Consider the following 19868-nt stretch of genomic DNA (forward strand, 5'->3'; position numbering starts at 1 on the left):
GGGGCAACGTTTTCATACAGAAGGTGGTGCATGTATTGAATGAGCTGCCAGAGGAAGTGGTGGAGGTTGGTACAATTGCAACATTTAAGAGGCATTTGGATGGGTATATGAATAGGAAGGGTTTGGAGGGATATGGGCCGGGTGCTGGGACTAGATTGGGTTGGAATATATGGTCAGCATGGACGGGTTGGACCGAAGGGCCTGTTCCATGCTGTACATCTCCTATGACTCTATGACTAGTTATGACAATCTAGAACATGGGCACAGTCTCAGTATAAGGGACTAGATTTGCTAATCTTTCCAATGTAGATCTAATTGTGGGCGGCACGGTGGCACAGTGGTTAGCACTGCTGCCTCACAGCGCCAGAGACCTGCGTTCAATTCCCGCCTCAGGCGACTGTGTGGAGTTTGCACATTCTCCCCGTGTCTGCGTGGGTTTCCTCCGGGTGCTCCGGTTTCCTCCCACAGTCCAAAGATGTGCAGGTCAGGTGAATTGGCCACGCTAAATTGCCCGTAGTGTTAGTTAAGGGGTAGATGTAGGGGTGTGGGTGGGTTGCGCTTCGGCGGGGCAGTGTGGACTTGTTGGGCCGAAGGGCCTGTTTCCACACTGTAAGTAATCTAATCTAATCTAATCTAATCTAATCTAATTGAAAGACATAATTAGTAGATGAAGTCTCCAATTCCTCATGCAGATGACCCCAATGGTTAAGTACATGAGAATGTTAAGCTGGTCTATCACAGTCATCTTGCTAATACAAGAAAGAACTGAGGAAATTAAGTATTAAGGACTAGAGTCATTCAGTTTAATCCAATGCCATTTTGACCACTGCATCTGAAAGGAGTTTTATTTGAGTTTAATATGTCAGTTGTGTTGAAAAGCTGTTGTCAGAAGACTGTCAGTTTAGCATATCAGTTGGATTGATACTGAAATAACTCCACAGAAGCTGGTATCCTGTCACCTTTTACTTACACGTGGCAAGTCCTTGACACTGATGCAGCCCCTCAGAGCCAGCTCTGAGTATCAAGATGTCTGACAATCCTGTTTTTACCTGTCAACCAGGGTTATTAACAGCCCCAATCAGGGAACTGATTCTAACTGATTCTGAGGTCCCACTGGCTGATGTTGTTACAATTACTACAGAGTGGTACTGTTTCATCAGAGATGCTATCCTTGAGATGAAAAGCTAAAATTGAGACTTTCTGTACTTGTTGCTTGAATGACAGGATTGTTCTATGCTGAGACAGTACATTGGGATTGTATTTGTGGTCAGAAAAAAGGTATTGAAATAAACAGTGTTCTAACAGGATGTAACAGGTATACATTGGAATGTTGTTTCCCCAGCTGGAGAATCTAGGACAGTGTAGAATCAGGATGAGGAGCTGATAATTTAGGACTGAGATGAGGAGAAATTCACTTAGTCAAAGGTTTGAAATTTTTGTATGCTCCATTTAATATTTTTAAAGATGAAGTGAATTATTGGGGAAGCAAGAAGTAGACTGGGTAGGAAGAACAGTAGAGTTGAAGCCAAAGATCAATTATATTTGGTTCTCATTTTTGTAATTGCAAGATTTTAAGCTTTCTAAGTCACAGTGCGGAGAACAGTGAAAAGTTCTGGTGGCCTACCTGTGATTTCTCCCGCAACCAGTCATTGAAAGCAGATTGATCATTCATCTTCAACAGTTAATAGATTTAGACTAGGAGACTCAATAAATTGATATCTGGGACTGCAAACTTTATAGTGTCTGCTCCTGCATAAAATCTGTAGAAGGCAACAATTATTCTATGGGCAGAAGTGGGTACGGCAGTTGCTGGAGATTAGAGTCAAGATTAGAGTGGTGTTGGAAAAGCACAGCAGGTCAGGCAGCATCTGAGGAGTAGGAAAATGGACGTTTCGGTCAAAAGCCCTTCATTCTTTCTGACGAAGGGCTTTTGACCGAATCGTCGACTTTCCTGCTTCTTGGATGCTGCCTGACCTGTGCTTTTCCAGCACCACTCTAAAAATGATTCTATGTTGTGTTGTTTGCAGTTCTCATCCCTACAGTCATTTGAAGTATTACCTTTGATTGATACCCCCAAATTATTGAATACTGATTGTTACTAACAGCACTGACAACATTCTTCCAATTTTTGCTTGAATTACCTGAGATTTTTTTCAATATCTTAACCATTGAACAGACCCCTCTTGGAGTTGTAATTGACAGATTCTATTTCAGATGAGTTAACCACACAAAAGTAGAAATAGATGAATATGACTTGATAACAATTTGGGAAACATGGTTTGCAGGGTGGCCAAGACTGGAAACTCCCTATTCAAGAGTATTCAATAACATGGTAGAATTTCAAGTTCAATTTGAGGGGGAGCAACTCAGCTCTTGAATCACTGTCCTCAAATAAGGGCAATTACAGAATTATGAAGGAAGATTTGAAGCAGGCAGGGAAAATAGATGGAAGGGCAAATCAGTGGATGAAGAGTGGCAGACATTTAAGCAAATATTTCATATGGAAGATGAGGCAAAAGTGTAAAGGAAGTGGAAAAGCTTTGTAAATAAAGCAGGATATCAATGCAGTGCCGAGTAGTGATATAAATGTAATAGATTGTGACGTTTCAGCAGAAAAGAGGAATAGCAAAGGTAAGAAGTCATGGGTGGTAGTCCCCTATAGGCCTCTGATGAGTTACACCACAGTATAAATCTGGAACTAATGGAGATGTGCAAAAGGCACCACAACTGCAATGGGTGATTTTAATCTGCATATTGGACAAAGCAAGTGGGCAAGGGTAATATGGAAGACTTTTTTTTAAACCATCCCTGATAAATTATTTTTATCAGATCAGGACATTGCAGAGCCTATCCAGAATGGGCTATTTTAGATCTAGTTGAGGGTAATGAGGTAGATAAATCAAGAGATCTAGTAGTTAAGGATCCTTTAGGGGATGGTGATCACAACATGGTGGAATGTCAAATTCAGTTTGAGAGACAGCAACTGTTTTAAATCAGTGTCCTCAACTTACATCCATAATTGCTTTTATTTATGTCCCAAAAGTGGGGGGAAAAAAAGCAAGGTGTTATTTCCACTATTTTTTGCCTCCTTTGACTTAATTAGTTACAGGCATAAAGGCTGGAAAGAGAATTTGGGGTTATCGGATCAGCTGAATGGTCCTATGACTTTTGAAGAAAAATGTGTCGAAAGCTGGCTGCAAAAGTAGATTGAAGGGCAAGCCATTTGGTGAGCAGTGATGGACATTTTAACAGGTATTTCATTGTGCTCAGGAAAAAAAACGTACTGTCAAAAAAAAGGACTTGATAAGAAGGATGTGATTAACAATGACTAGTTAACAAGAAGAGTAATCAATCCAAAACTAAGGCATAAATAGCAGTGAAAACTAATGGTAGACCAGAGGATTGGGATTTTTTGTTTGAAGAAGCTAGCAGGTGACTGAAAAGCTTTGGAAAAAAAAGGGAAGCTAATTGACTATGAAAGCAAATTGATAAGAAATATAACAAATAGCAAGAACTTCTATGGGTAAGATTTTGTTTTTAAAAAGAGTGAAAGTGAGTGTGGGACTCCTGGATGAAACTGGAAATTAATAGTGGGGAAAAGGGAATTGACAGCTAAACCAATACTTTGCATAAGTCTTCATGGTTAAGGGCACTATAAATATTTGATCAGCAAGATTCTAATAGATGGAAAGATCTTGTCACAAGTTACAACATATTTGACAATCTAATGGAACTAAAGAGAGACTGATGGCCTGCATCCAAAGATTTTATAGGAAGTGGCTGCAGAGATATTAGAGGCATTGTTCGAAATATTGCAGAATGTTCCACATTCAAGGTTTGGAAAATTGCTACTGTGAAGCCCCTTTCAAGAGGGAGGGAGTTAGAAAGCAGGAAACTATAGGCCAGTTATTCTTAACAACTGTCATTGGGAAAAAGCTAGGAGTCCATAATTCAGGAAAAGGTAGTGGAGATGTTTAAAGCATTTAAATCAGTCAGAGTTAACATAGTCATATTTGACAAATTTTCTTGAATTTTTAAGAGGATACATCAGAATTGATAAAGGGCAACTGGTAGAAGGTGTGTGTTTGGATTTCCAGAAAAGTTGATAAGGTGCCACATAAAAGATTATTTATTACACAAAAGTTCACAGTTTTGGAGTCTACGTATTAATATGCTTTGAAGATTGGTAAACACATAGAAGACAGAGGACCAGGATTAATGGATGTTTTATGATTGGAAAGATGTAGCTAGTGGAGCGTCGTAAGGAACCGTCGTAGGGCTTCAATTATTAACCATCTATGTTGACAGTTATGGAGGATGGGGCAGAATCTAATGTATCCAAATTAGCTGCTGATATAAAATGAATGGGTGGGCAAGTTATGATGGGACACTAAGATTCTGCAACAGAATACAGACAGGTTGTGTTGGCAAAAACTTGGCATATGGTGTTTAATATATGAATGGTTAAGGTCAAAGGTAGACTTATTTAACTGAAGAAGCACTTTAAAGAAAAGAGCAGCATTGGGGATATGGGTGTTCTTGTACATTTAAACACAAAAGTTGGTGCATCAGCTAATTAAAAAGGCAAATTAAATTTTGGGTTTAATTGCTCGGGAATTGGAGGTTACAAATAGGGAAATCTTAGAACTGTACAGAGTATTGGTGAGTCTGCAAGAGTACTCTGTACAGTTTTCTTCAATACACTGACCAAAGTATATACTGGTATTGAAGGAAGTTCAAATGGGATTTACAAGGCTGGTTCATGAGATGATGGCTAATATTGAGAATGGCTAAATGGGTTAGGCCTTCATTCATTAGGGGTCAGATCAGTGAGTGTTGATCTAATTGAAACATACAAGATTCTGTATGAGTTTGACAAGTTAGCTGGTGAGAAGATGATTTCACTAGAGAGGGAATCTCGAACTAGGGGATATAGTTTCAGATTAAGAAACAATTATTTAAAATAAATGCAAAAGAATTTTTTTCCTCAAGAGACTAGGGAATGTCTGGAACTCTCTACCCAGAGAGTTGTGGTGTCTGTATCATTGAAAGTAATGCAAGAGAACTTAAAAGTTTTGAAACATTGAGGGGTTGAGAGCTATGAGGAGCTGGCATGAAAGAGGAGACAAGGCCTGAGGAATATCTTACTGAATATGGGGCCAGGCATGAGAGGTCCAATGCCTGACTTTTGGTCCTATTTCTTAGGTTCATTTATTTCCTTTATAAGTAATTTTGTTGAAGGACCTTCCTTTCACGCATATCAAGCTGCTACTGCAGTTGCTAAATATGAAAAAGGGAGTGCTGAAGCTACTTGAAGGTGACCACAACGTTTCAAAATGTGGGTTGAGCTCGTTTCAACAGGGCCTAGAGTTCATGTCATTTGTGTAGACCTAACTAAGGCTTTCAAAAGCTATGGCCAGTCAGCACCCTGACACACATGGAGAGTCCTTAACACTGATCCAGCTCCCTCAGAACCAACTCTGAGTGATAGGATGCTTGACACTCGTGCTTTTTAAAACATTTTTCTTACCCCCCCCAACACTACCGTCTAATTGCGGTAGTGCTTATTTTTTCCCCAGCACCCATGTGTGTGCGCAGGTGTGAGACACAAGCTGCACAAATCTTTATTCAAATTTCCACCACCAGGAAGAAATGAAACGCCCAAATGGCCAGTGACATCAAAGGGACAGAATGATTCTAATCTGAACCACTGATTTGAATAACAAATCTGAGCAGCTGAATGTCAACTAACCTCTTCATAGAATCCCTACAGTGTGGAAGCAAACCACTCGGCCTATCAAATCCACAGCGACACTCTGAAGAGCATCCCATCCAGAATCCCCCACCCCCCATCCCTGTAACCCTGAATTGCTCATGGCTAATCCGCCTAGTTTACACATCCCTGGAACTATGAGCAATTTAGCATGGCTAATCAATTTAACCAGGAGAAAGTGAGGTCTGCAGATACTGGAGATCAGAGTCAAAAAGTTTGGTGCTGGAAAAGTACAGCCAGTCAGGCAACATCGGAGGAGCAGGACAATCAACATTTTGAGCATAAGCGCTTCATCAGTAACCAGTTAGACATGCATTCCTGATGAAGAGTTTATGCTCAAAATGTCAACTCTCCTGCTCCTCAGATGCTTCCTGGTTGGCTGTGCTTTTCCAGCACCATACTTTTCAACTCAAATCCATTTAACTGCACATCTCTGGACTGTAGGAGGAAACCGAAACACCAGGAAGAAGCCCACTCTTAATAAAGTTGTTTTTTTAAAATCAGTTGGACAAACAGCTTGGTTGAAAAAAAATTGTATGAATGAGAAACAAAAACAGAAACTGCCTGAAAAGCTCAGTAGGTCTGACAGCATTTGTGCAGAGAAATCAGAGTTAACGTTTCAGATCCAGTGACTCTTCCTCAGAATAGGAGTTCTGAAGAAGAGTCTCTGGACCCAAAATGTTAACTGATTTCTCTTCACAAATGCTGTCAGACCTGCTGAGCTTTTTCAGCAATTTCTGTTTTTGTTTCTGATTTACAGCATCTGCAGTTCTTTCAGTTTTATTTTGTATGCATGAGACCTCCTTATGAACTCTGTTTTTTTAAATCAGTGAATCAAATCTTTGTTCGTCTTGGGAAGAGCCAGGCTTTTTTTTTAGATTTTGCAAGTAATGAGCGGATAGTTTAATGTGCACTCTTGCCTCAATGAAGCGATAGGCATTTCATGTGGCTGGAGTGAAATCATCAACTTGGATTGTTTTAAAATGTAGTTACATCACATGGTTTCTGTCACGTTTGGCTAGCCTTTATTCATGTGAATAAATTGAGTTTTGAGAATCGTAGACTCTTAAATTTATTCAAAGTCTTCTTAAATAAACTGCAATTAATGTGAAAAATTGTGTTTTGTATTCCTTGGGAACACTACAGCTCAATTTTCATTAGTGAGCAGAAGCTGCATATAGATTGTAGTAAATCTATCTTGCTGATACCTGAGTTTATTATGTGCAACTCCTTCAATCTATCAAATGCCCATCTCCCAATTTCCAATTCTATGGTTATGTTTCAGGCTGTGAAAATGTTATGTCTGTGAATCTGATAAAGCACAGCACCCTGCCTGCTGTTGTGGGATGCACGTCAGAGGATGGAATAGAACTGACTTGTGGAGACATGGTGCATTTTATAGGACGTTGTTTATCGGGACCAATAACAGAGGAACATTCTAGTGATCTCACCCCCTCTACGGGAACTTTACACAGCAGTGATGAGGAAGGTAAAAGTGATGAAACGATAAACAAGCTGGAAGATGTGGAGACTTCTACACTTATTCTTCCAGATTCAAAATTAGATTCTAACACGGAATTAAGTAGGAATTGTTTTCAGAACTTACATGACCAATCTGAGGATGAAGAGGAGTATCCTGCCTACCATATTTCTACAAAAGCTGACCGTGAGCTATGTAAAATAGGCCTTCTAGATTCTCCTTCCAACATCCACACTAATGAAGACCTAAACGATTTTATACTGGGTGGTTTAGAAACTAATACACTATCTTTTACATCTGATGATTTGTGTTCAGATGTTCAGAGTGTGACTGGTGAGGATGTAGATGTATTTAAAAAAGCACCATTTGTACCTAAGAATGACAAAATTGGTGAAGATGAATCCCAGATTTTCATAAATGCACCATTCAAGAGCAAAACACTGTCAACAGGCCTTGGCACATGCTCACAGTCTGTTTCTTCAGTGCAAGCAGATGAATTTGGTCATCTTCCTTTTGAACAAATTCCTGGTAAACCTGGAAGTTCCTCTGTAGAAACATGCCATGTCATATTGAGTGCAAGTACAAATGCTGTAGAGGAACATGTGCATTCACCTGGAGAAGGAATGACATACAAGACCCGAAATATGGGACAAAAAGATGTACTAAATGGGGAACAGCAAGAGCTAGTGCCGGATGAACCTTTAGAAGCCACTAATCTTTTAAAGTCGCAGAAACCTGAATTATTTTCGCACGTCCATTCTGTATTAAATCCTTTTAGTCAAAATTGCTATTTTGAACGTTTAGACTGTAATAATAAAGGAAATAGAAGTTACCAAAATCAGGCTTTGAGAAATTTAGGACAGGTACATTCAGATGGGATTGTTGATATGGAGCAGCTGACATGTCCAGATTCTTCCCAAAATATGGACAATGATGACCCATTTTCTGCTGCACCATTCCCAGGGAAGGTACCTGCAAATATTGAAACAAGTGCCTCAAAGTAGACTGTATAAACTGGTATCCATCACGGAGATGTTTTCTGTAAGCTTGCTTTGTGGAAAACATTCTGGGAAATTTGTGCTACAAGTAATTGAACAGACTTTGTGAAGAGTATGAAAAGAGTGTGAAGACCTCACTGTCACTGTCCAGGTTACATTTATATTTATTTACTATTTAATTACAATAAATCTGTGCAATAGGAATGGAGAAATGTCAGTTTTGCTGATTTCATGGTCAGAAAGACACTTTAACCTATTCCATTGATGCTAACTTCCATGAAAAACTAAAGACTTGGGCATATTTCTCTGCATTTTCTCCCATATGCTCAATTTATAAACTTATTTACTTCCCTTGTGCAAGTTCATTGAGTCCATTTTGAGCATACTTGCAAGTAAGGCATTTCATAAAACCGTTAATCTTCTCCTTGTTCTTTTAAAGGTGATCTTCAAATTCTTTCCACCACATCGCCAACAGATGCAAATGTGATTTTTTATTTATATCTTAAAAACTCTTAATTTGCTTCATCAGAAAGATCACTTGTTTCCACCTCTAACTATCTCTGCCATACTTTATCCATTCTCCCAAAATCTCTGCATGTGCCTATAATGTTCTGTTGGCCAGCCTTCCATCCACTGTCCTGCATAAACAGAGGATCTTGGAGGTAATCTTAAAAGGAGTGCCTTAAAGGATCTATGACAGATGGAATGGTTTAGGGAGGATATTCCACAGTTCAAGGGCTTGCTAGCCAAGTCATGATTGCCAATTGTGGAATGGTTAGAACTGGGGATGCTTGAGAGGCCAGAATTACAGAGCCATATTTTGCAGGCTGACAGAGATTAAGCGCAGGGAGGAGTGAGGGCATGGAGAAATTTGAAAATGAGGGTGTGGTTAAAAATGGAGCAGTTGTTTAACTGGAAGCTTACCTAGGTCAGTGCGCAGAGTTATGGATAAATGCAATTTGGTGTGAGTTGGGATATGGGTAGCAGAATTTGGGAGAGCTAAGTTTATGGACAGTGGAATGCGAGAGGAAAGAAACAATACGTAATCAGCTTCAGACTTGGCAAACTTGTTTCTGGCAAAGTGGAATAAGGTGATCTCAGTGATGTGCTTGAATCTGTGGTATGATGTTCGTCTTGGGCTGAAATAGTACATCATTTCCAAACATTTAAGTTCTGCTTCAAACATTTCCCAAGGACAGGGATGGAATTGGTGACCAGGCATGGGAATCAAAGACAACTTATTACTGTGTTTAGTGTTTGTCTCCTTAATAATAGGAAAGTTGTGAAACTTGAAAGGGTTCAGAAAAGATTTGCAAGGATGTTGTCAGGGTTAGTGGGTTTGAGCTATAGGGAGAGGCTGAATAGACTGGGGCTATTTTCCTTGGAATGTCAGAGGTGGAGGGGTGACCTTATACAAGTTTATAAAATCATGAGGGGCATGGATAGGGTGAATAGTCAAGGTATTTTCCCCATGCTAAGGGAGTCCAAAACTAGAGGGCAGAGGTTTAAGGTGAGAGAGAAAGATTTAAAGAAACATAAGGGGCAACATTTTCACACACAGGGTGGGTGTGTGTGGAGCTGCTAGAGGTAGTGGAGGCTGGTACAGTGACATCATTTAAAAGGCATCTGGATGGGTATGGGAATAGTAAGGATTTAGAGGGACATGATATAAATGCTGGCAAATGGAACTAGATTATAATATCAAGTCAGTATGGGCAAGTTGGATCAAAGGGTCTATTTCTGTGCTGTACATCAATGGCTAATATTCAGTTGGACTATACTTCTGCTCAAGGAATATCATTAACCTCTGACTGGAGAAAATGAAAGGGTCAAGGGAAGTATTGAGGTTGGGCATTAAACGTATATGGGGAAATCATTCTATTTGTAGGTAATGTCACCAAGGGCAGGTCCATCATGTATATGAGAAATAGGACCGGTGAAGGAGCAAGGATAAATCCTTGGGGTCGACCAGAGATTACTGAAAGTAAGAAGACTGGCTGATTACCATTAGATAGAAAAGAATGGAATCTGACAAAATGAGTTGAAAATGGAGATGAGTACATTTGGAAAGAGTTGTGTGTCAATGAGAGAGAAGGGTGACTTTGGTAAAAGCAGTTTTGGCATTCAATCAGCCAGATACTTGATCAGAGAGTCAGATGTGGATTTGGGCAGTGATTAAAAATACTCAAGGACTTGAGGGGGTAAAAATGGAGGAGTAGTTAGTAATAATTTTTATTTTAGTCTTTTATTCCCATTATAACTATCCTGGATATCTACATTGCTTTTTTTCCAGTCTCTCATAATCCTTTTTCCAAACTCCACATATTTTCTTACTTCCTTTTACATTCCTGGCATCATTATGCTTTAGTAAAATCAGAAGAAAATGTGAAATAAGGCTGTCTCAATTTGGTCTTAATTTCCTTACTTATTTAGTGAACTCTTAAGTTTTGTTCACTTTCCTTCCTTCCTGTGGGGATGTTCGTACCTTGTGTCAATCTCTTCTTTCCCATTGACGTGGGCTGTTTTCCCCTTCCACATAATGTTTCCAGCCTTTAAAATCAATAATCAACCAAAATTAAATAATGCCATGATGTAATTTATTGTAATGTTCTTTGCTGGGTAAAATCTAGTTTGTGAACAAACAAAAACAACTTGTTTTGCATCTTGAGCACATTATTCTCAATATGCAATGTCCCAGCATAATTATATTCTGCTGCTCCTGACAATTATTACACTGTTGTAAAATCAGGACGAATGCTGACATTCTAAGTCGATAATCACAATTGCTGATTTTTAAGTAATCACTGTGTGGCTGTTGGCCAGATGTGATGCTGGCTTTAGAGTTTCTGAAAAATGTCAAGTTGAAAATGCAAAATAATGTAACTTAATGCACTACAAAATGGAATCCATAACTTTGTTTCAGCTTTACTGTTAAATATCTTATTTGTGTTGACCCAGAACAAAATGTTAATCTATTTGTTCCCTGTTGTATTCAACAATGCAATACTGTGGAGTTTTGGATTCAGTTTGTATTTTTCATAAGACTGAAGTCAAAACGACTTTGTTTATGTAGCAAAAACGTCAGAACTTATTTCCTGATGCAGCACAAAACTGCTAGAAGATTGTAGATAGTGTTTTTAGTCATTTATGATAAGCCTGCAGTGAAGATGTCCCACCTAGTGCATCCTGCATTGGAGCCCAGTACAGGGACTAATGCCTTTGGCCATGTATAATAGAGACAAATATTTCATTAGAAGCTTACATTGATACCATTGTATATTGTAAAGTAAGTCACTGCTTTACCTATGATTATGACTTAACAATACAACCATTCTCTGACAACTAGATTCTTTTCTTGATGCTTAAAATATAAAATGCAATGTGTGTATTGAGAATATATTGGAATGTAATGTAATGATACAGCTAGTCATTTAGCATTAGATTTTTCTAGACATTATGGAAAGGTGGTAGACAAAGGAACACAACTTAATCAAAAGTCTTTATTGAAGATGCAACATTCATTATTATAAACATTTTCAAAACAATTCTCAAGAAATATCAAAAGACAAATGGTTTAAATAGCAAAAACAGACATATTGCCTTGTTATAAGCAAATACTGATTTAAGCAGCTCTACCTCCAGCTAAACAAAGTTGGAGGAAACGAGCAGAATATTTTCAATAATAGACCAACTCCAATAGTTGGACAAATTTGGCACAAGGAGCTTTGCAACAAAACACCAATCCACATGAACAATAATAGAATATGATTTTATGTTGCCATCAATCTTAAACTATCTGGACCAAAAGCATTTTTTTCACATCAGAGGGATATTTTGTAAACACAGAGCTCTTGGAGACAAGTACTATGAAACTGGGAATAGCAGTGAGTGGAGGTGACATGCTAATTGTAAGAATGGGCACTGTGAACCTACCTACCTACCAGCTGCTGATCAGCTCAAAGGGAAGACGAGTAGCAAAATTCTGTAATTTAGCATTCCACACAATTTAGAACAAAATGATTGCAGCTCCATGACTGTCATGAGAAAATGGACATGCAGAATATGTGACCAGACAACTGAAGATACCTAAACCTCAAATTTTACTGCAGGTCATTCAATACCGGTCGAGTCTTTCTCGTGAATTAATTGTTGCTCCTTGCACCGAGTTTCTCAGATAATACAGCTTCACTATCATGGCGTCAACTATTTTGTAATCCATGATCTCTGGATATTTGTGCATTTTATACCAAATCCATTTAGTAGATTGCACACATCACAGCTAAGGGAATATATCCTTGTGTATTACTAAAACATGGCTATGTTTATACTGTATCAGAACAAAGATTGATAATTTTTTCTTCAAGTCAAAGTTAATCTTGCCTGGAGTATACGAGATTTAATTTTGCCACTTTACATAGTGTGGATAATTTAAACTGTAAAACATTTGAATATAGGAAACACACTTCTAATTATAAGACGTTAGCTGACAAGTTCAGTGCAATTGGGACACTCTTTGGGATCTCTGCTGACTATGGTACTGAATCCTGAAGAAAATTCAGACTTAGTGCAAAGCTAATGCACCGTGAATTAGCAAAGTGTATAAACCACATTCCTATTTTACATCAGCCTTTTCAATAAAACCCTTGGAACTTGTATCCACATATTCCAAGAAATTAAAGCATGCATCCAAATAGCCATTTATGCCCCCAAGTATTACAGCAACCATAATACAATTTTAGAGCTCCATACATATTTGCTCTTCATGTGAATTGGAATGTAAAACCACTTGCAGATTGAGCGTTTCCTGAAATTAGTTTCTAATACTTACCAACACATGTGGTCCAGGATAATATTTTAGAATAAAACGTTACGTGGCAGGGATACAATCACTAAAGGTTAACATATAATTTCCCCTTTTAGAAAAATAACAAAAAGTTGAGCAACTTTCCGCTCCTTCCTCTGAAAACTTAGCTCCCACATCACTTTTATTTTCTACAAAATGAATTAATATTACAAGACCAGTTATGAAATAATCTCCTTTTGAAAATGGTCAGTGCACTTATCTTCCATACGAATTGGTTACTTCACAACATAAAGCCAAATTTAGTGATTATAGAGCTTGTCATCACGTATTAAATGTCAGGAAAACTATTACTATTAAGGAGCAGCACAGGTTAGACCATGTAAACGTTTAGTTTGCTACTTTGCATGCAGTACAATTGCTTTTCTGTCCTCTAGTTATATTAAATTTGCAGCATACATGTTACAGTACATTTTAATTCATTTCTACAAAATGTAGAACAATGAACAAGGCAGGCAATATAATGCACCTCAAAACAATTCAATACAGTTTGTATTTTACAAATACATGCATTTGCTTTCAGTTAAAGGCATTTAGTTGTCACCACCTTGACACTGTGATACTGAGCAGTTACTGGCGCAATCCAAGGGTTAGAAAAACAGGCAGCCATCCGCTTAGCTGCTTAGAAAGGTGGCTTCATGCAACGTCTGAGCAACCACTGATAGGCGCCACAGTACCAGAATGTACCACAGTACAATCTTCAAACTTTCAGCACATAATCGAGACACATTCACTTTTAAGTAAATTAGAAGGCCATCATGCAGTTGATTAGAAGACTTGTAGAACTGAAGAATTAATTACTAGCATTGTTTTTTTGTTCTTATTTGCAAAGCAGTCCTCTTGAGGAAATGCTGGAAAACTTGTAACTTAACAATTTATTCTGTTATTTTTAAACATGGCTGTTCATGTCTATAATGCATTATGTGGACAGCAGTCTGATGCCACCAATAGAACATTAATACAACCAAGAAATGCCACCACTGGTGACTACAGCCAAAGTAATTCAAGTATCCACCTAGAAAACAAGAACTCTGATTAGAAAGCAAATCACAAATCCAAATGGATGGAATAACTAACCATCTTCACATTACAGATTCGCTTTAAAACCAAACATGTCTTTAATCACTCAGTTCCAAATATAAATATATTTCACCATGACAGGGAATACGGTTACGATTCTTAAATTCTACAATATTACTCGACTGATAATATTCTGTTCTTATAATAAAACAAAATACTGCAGATGCTGGAAGTTTGAAACAGGCAGAGAATGCTGGAGAAACTGAGCAGGTCTGGCAGTGTCTGAAGTCCTCGCCCAGTGAAATTACCACTCTGCCATCTTCTAGACGCAGTTACACCTACTCCATGACAACATCAAACCAATTAGAGAATTTCTACTGCTGACCTGCCTGAGGTTGGCTAAGATAACAAATGAACTTTAAACTGGATTTTATACTAAATGCACTAATTAAACATTGTCCTTTTTTTAAAAAATGAATCTCTGATTGAGAAGTCTGAATTTTCACCCTCCTAATGTAGGAGTCCATCTGTGTCTACTCATTTTGCTATGTCTATATGATCAAAAACCTAGAAGCCTGCTCCATCACACTGCATCATTTACTAGGGTGCAAACACTGAGTGAGCAAGGTCAGTAGAATATAAATTAAAAGATCTCCACTCAGACTTGGCCATGGATGTGCTAACTCTCTGGCCTGATTAATAACTGATAATAGATGACAATGCATATTAAGTGTAAAATTGAAGTATAGATACTTTACAATCCAATCAGCAGACCAATAAAGTGATGATTAGATTAGATTCCCTACAGCATGGAAACAGGCCCTTCAGCCCAACAAGTCTACATCGACCCTCTGAACAGCAACCCACCCAGACCCCCCTCCCTCTGACTAATGCACCTAACACTATGGGCAATTTAGCTTGGCCAATTCACTGATCTGCACATCTTTAGACTGTGGGAGGAAACCGGAGGAAACCCACACAGACATGGAGAGAATGCACAAACTCCACACAGACAGTCGCCCAAGGCTGGAATCGAACCTGGGTCCCTAGTGCTGCGAGGCAGCAGTGCTAACCACTACAGCACACAGGAGGCATTGAAGCTCAGTGCTTGTCATGATTGGAACCCAGGTTGTTAACCTGCCTAAGTTGGCAGGTCAGAGCTTATGTGTTGTGCACATATAGATGAAGGGTCATTTGGTGACTGGATACTGGCCTCCATGCAATTATTTCAGTGCCTGTACCGACTTTGTTCCAGTTTCATTTTCTTACCGTACCCACTGTCTTGTTTTCTCCAGTTGAAATATCAAACTGCTTCTCACGTCTGCTTCAAAACTTCCCTCCAATATCTCTCCATAAGTCGACAATTCTGTCACCACCACCTCACAACCTTCCCCCAGCCCTCCTAACTGCTGCTGAGGATCAATGCTCTTTTTCACTGATCCCCCACTGCAAGAAACCTTTGGTCAATCAACCTCTCAATGTTTTATTTTGAAGACCTCTATTATCTAATATCCTCCTGAGCCTTTTGCATACCACAATCACCTGATGAAGGAGCAACGTTCCGAAAACTAGTGCTTCCAAATAAACCTGTTGGACTATAACCTGGTGTGTCATTTTAACTTTGTACACCTCAGTCCAACACCGGCATCTCCAAATCATTCCACTGTTAACAATACAAAAGTAAGAGAGTTTAGCCAACATCTGTATGTGGCCTCTTTATGCAAGCTTTTGTCGAGCACTAATTGGAACTCATTACATATTCTGCCTGAGCTTTAACTTCACCTGGAAACACGTCAAGTGAACCCATCATAATACACAGGAAGATTAATATTAAATGGACAATATGTAAAAATCTAGGAGTTGGAAGGGTGTCTGTAATTCTGAAACAGCCCTAAATATGTACATTCAGCCCACAAAACATCTTTGATTGGTTTTGTGAGTCAACAAGTCCTTTTTTTAAAAAAGAAAAGGCAGTGAAAGACCAATTTAACAAAGAATCAGCAAAATGTCTCTGACAACACCAACATATTCCCCATCCCTAATCAAGAGAAAGAGACGGAGAAAATACAAATTGCATTTTATTTATCACCACATTTTGATGCCCTAAAATACATTGTATCGGATTAAATGTGTCTAAACTATTGCTGTAATGTTGCCAAATTCACACACAAAACTTTCTAACAAGGAGTAAAGATATGCTGCTGTTTACTTTTTGGAGGAATTGTCTGAAGGTACACAGCAGTTTTACTTTCCCCCTGGGATGTGGACATCAATGGCAAGGTCAACATTTGTTACCTATCCCTATTTATCCTTGATTCGAGTGTCTTGCTCAGTTATTTCAGAGGGCAGTTAAGGGTCAACCACATTACAGTAGATCTGGAATCATATGTAGACATTACCAGGTAAGGATGGCAGATTTCCTTCCCTAAAGGACATTAATGAACGAAGTAGGTATCAAATTCACATTCAATGACCATTTCACAGAGATTGGTTTTCATTTGGATTTCATTAATTGCTTTCAAATGTCCCAGTGATCATGGTGGGATTTTAATTCATGTCCCAGTGATCATGGTGTGATTTTAATTCATGCTCCAGTGATCATGGTGGGATTTTAATTCATGTCCCAGTGATCATGGTGGGATTTTAATTCATGCCCCAGTGATCATGATGGGATTTTAATTCATGCCCCAGTGATCATGGTGGGAATTTAATTCATGTCCCAGTGATCATGGTGTGATTTTAATTCATGCTCCAGTGATCATGGTGGGATTTTAATTCATGCCCCAGTGATCATGGTGGGATTTTAATTCATGTCCCAGTGATCATGGTGGGATTTTAATTCATGCTCCAGTGATCATGGTGGGATTTTAATTCATGTCCCAGTGATCATGGTGAGATTTTAATTCATGTCCCAGTGATCATGGTGTGATTTTAATTCCTGCTCCAGTGATCATGGTGGGATTTTAATTCATGTCCCAGTGATCATGGTGGGATTTTAATTCATGTCCCAGTGATCATGATGTGATTTTAATTCATGCTCCAGTGATCATGGTGGGATTTTAATTCATGCCCCAGTGATCATGGTGGGATTTTAATTCATGTCCCAGTGATCATGGTGGGATTTTAATTCATGCTCCAGTGATCATGGTGGGATTTTAATTCATGCCCCAGTGACATTATAAGTGACATTCATGCGAAATACAAGTGGAATTCCCACTATGCTGCATCACCCGCTAAATAATTCTGTAGAATCGTAAACTTTAAAATGACTCAATTTTTATAAATTAATAGATGGGATGTGGTGTGGCTGGTTCAGCCAGCATTTATTGCCCAGCCTTATTTCCCATTGGGCAAGTGCTGACAAACTACCTTTCAAACTGCTGCAGTCCTTAGCACATGGGAGCACACGACATACTGTGAGGAAGACAGTCCCAGGAGTTTGCTCCCGCGACAGTAAAGGAATGGCAACATATTTCCAAGTCAGGACGCTGAGTGGCTTGGAGGGAAACTTGAAGATTGCGGTGTTCCCATGGCTCTGCTGCCCTTGTCCTTTTAGGTAGTAAAGATCTTGGATTTGGAAAGTTGTCGAAGGAGTCTTGTTCAATTTTTGTAGTGTTTCTTTGAAATGGTACACACTGCTGCTACTGATTGTCAGTGTGGAGAGAGTGGGTGTTTGTGGATGTATTGCCAATCAATTTGTCCAGGATGGTGTTAACCTTGAGTGTTGCTGGTGTGGCACTTATCTGGGCAAGTGGACGAGTACAGACCCTCACATAGAATGAACCTCAGATTCTTATTTGCCTGCACTGTGGACACTGGCAACAACTGTAAGCAAGTTAATTTGTGCTGGAGGAATTCTACTGTAATTCACTTGCTGTGCCTTAGAACATTTCGTTTTATTTTTAAACTCTTCAAACTGGCACCAGATTGTGGCAACAGTTTAATTGTATTATTCACCATAAAATACAAGTGACAATAAATCATTCCAATCAATTCATCCGTTAGAGGCACAATCAGCCTGTTCGGTGGTGGGAAACAGAGGATAGTGATTAACCAATCCAATGGCCAGCATTGCAAGATTATGGCCTGGGTAAGGGCAGATTGTAGTGACCAAGGGATTGTGAGCTTCTTCTAGGAATTAAGAATAAGTCCTGATACAAAGGGAAAAACTAAACTGGATTGGACACTTTGGTTAATTTGAGCATCTCAATACCTAATCATGGAAGGGATAGGGATGACTACAAGTAATGACAAATAACGTAACTAAACACGGTGGCACAGTGGTTAGCAGTGCTGCCTCACAGCACCAGAGACCTGGGTTCAATTCCTACCTCAGGTGACTGACTGTGTGGAGTTTGCACGTTCTCCCCGTGTCTGCGTGGGTTTCCTCCGGGTGCTCCGGTTTCCTCCCACAGTCCAAAGATGTGCAGGTCAGGTGAATTGGCCATGCTAAATTGCCCGTGGTGTTAGGTAAGGGGTAAATGTAGGGGTCTGGGTGGGTTGCGCTTCGGCGGGTCGGTGTGGACTTGTTGGGCCGAAGGGCCTGTTTCCACACTGTAAGTAATCTAATCTAATCTAAACACTATTTTGCCACACCTATACACACAGGGATTCTTTATCCAAAAGGTTTACGTGGAGATGAATGAACGCTACCAAACAACACAGGAGTCAAGGGGTTGAATGAAGGATTACCCTATCCTATTTCAATAAATAGATCACTTTATGAAAAAAGTATTCATTGCCTTCTTGGAAGAAGACAAGTTAGATCTTTTCTGTCAACAACCTAGGTTGCTGTTAAGTCTTTAATCACTTAGAATGGGATTCTAAGCAATCTGGGTTTGTTCAATACATCACATCAGTTGTATGACACTATGATCTTTTACTATAAATTCTGTGTCCTATGATCGTGCCCCACGAGCTACCTGACGAAGGAGCAGCGCTCCGAAAACTTGTACTTCCAAATAAACCTGTTGGATTATAACCTGGTATTGTCTGATTTTAACCTTTACACTGAAAGGAACTCTGTTAATTTACCATTTAGAGTCATAAAGTCCTAGAGCACAGAGACAGGCCCTTTGGCCCAACTGGTTCATGCTGACCAAAATGTCTATCAGCACTAACCCAATTTCCCTGCTTGGCCCATATCCTTCTAATCCTTTCCTATCCATGTACATGTCCAAATGCCTTTTAAAATGTTGTTAATGTACCCACCTCAACCACTTCCCTGGTAGCTCATTCCACGTGCGTACCACCTTCAGTAAAAAAGTTGCCCCACAGGTTCCCTTTTATTCTTTACCCTCCGACCATAAACTGATGTCCTCTAGTCCTCGATTCCCAAACCCTGGGAAAAAGACCGACTGTGTTCACCCTATCCATGCCTCTCATGATCTTATACACTTCTATGAGATACCCCCTCAGTCTCCGACACCCTAAAGAAAATGTCCTGGCTTGTCCAACCTCTCCCTATAACTCAGAACATTGAGTCCAGGCAACATGCTTGTAAATTTCTTCTGCTCTCTTTCCAATTTAATAACATCCTTCCAATAGTAAGGTGGCCAAAACTGAACATAATATTCCAAGTACAGCCACACCAACATCCTATACAACTGCAATATAATTTACCAACTTCTTTACTCAATGCCCTGACTGATGAAAGCCAGTGTGCCAAAAGCCTTCTTTACGCCTGTCTGTGACTCCACTTTCAGAGAATCATACACCTGAACTCTAAGGTCCCTC

General features: G+C 39.3%; 2 protein-coding genes across 6 annotated transcripts in view; one reads left to right on the forward strand and one right to left on the reverse strand.

The window, feature by feature from the left end:
* LOC140484620 (AP2-associated protein kinase 1-like) overlaps positions 1-8545 on the forward strand; it is a 99198-nt gene extending 90653 nt beyond the window's left edge. Inside the window, exon 16 of the mRNA XM_072583138.1 lies at positions 7059-8545. Within this exon, the coding sequence (XP_072439239.1) occupies positions 7059-8257 (1199 nt within the window). The 3' untranslated portion in view covers positions 8258-8545. The remainder of the gene's footprint in view (positions 1-7058) is intronic.
* Positions 8546-11737: 3192 nt separating this feature from the next.
* LOC140484623 (progestin and adipoQ receptor family member 3-like) overlaps positions 11738-19868 on the reverse strand; it is a 34185-nt gene continuing 26054 nt past the window's right edge. For all 5 annotated transcript variants that reach the window (XM_072583146.1, XM_072583147.1, XM_072583148.1 and 2 more), the window contains one exon: positions 11738-14127. In XM_072583146.1, coding sequence (XP_072439247.1) covers positions 13988-14127 — 140 coding nt within the window. In that variant the 3' untranslated portion in view covers positions 11738-13987. The remainder of the gene's footprint in view (positions 14128-19868) is intronic.

This window comes from Chiloscyllium punctatum, chromosome 13 (genome assembly GCF_047496795.1).
Source record: "Chiloscyllium punctatum isolate Juve2018m chromosome 13, sChiPun1.3, whole genome shotgun sequence".
Taxonomy (NCBI): domain Eukaryota; kingdom Metazoa; phylum Chordata; class Chondrichthyes; order Orectolobiformes; family Hemiscylliidae; genus Chiloscyllium; species Chiloscyllium punctatum.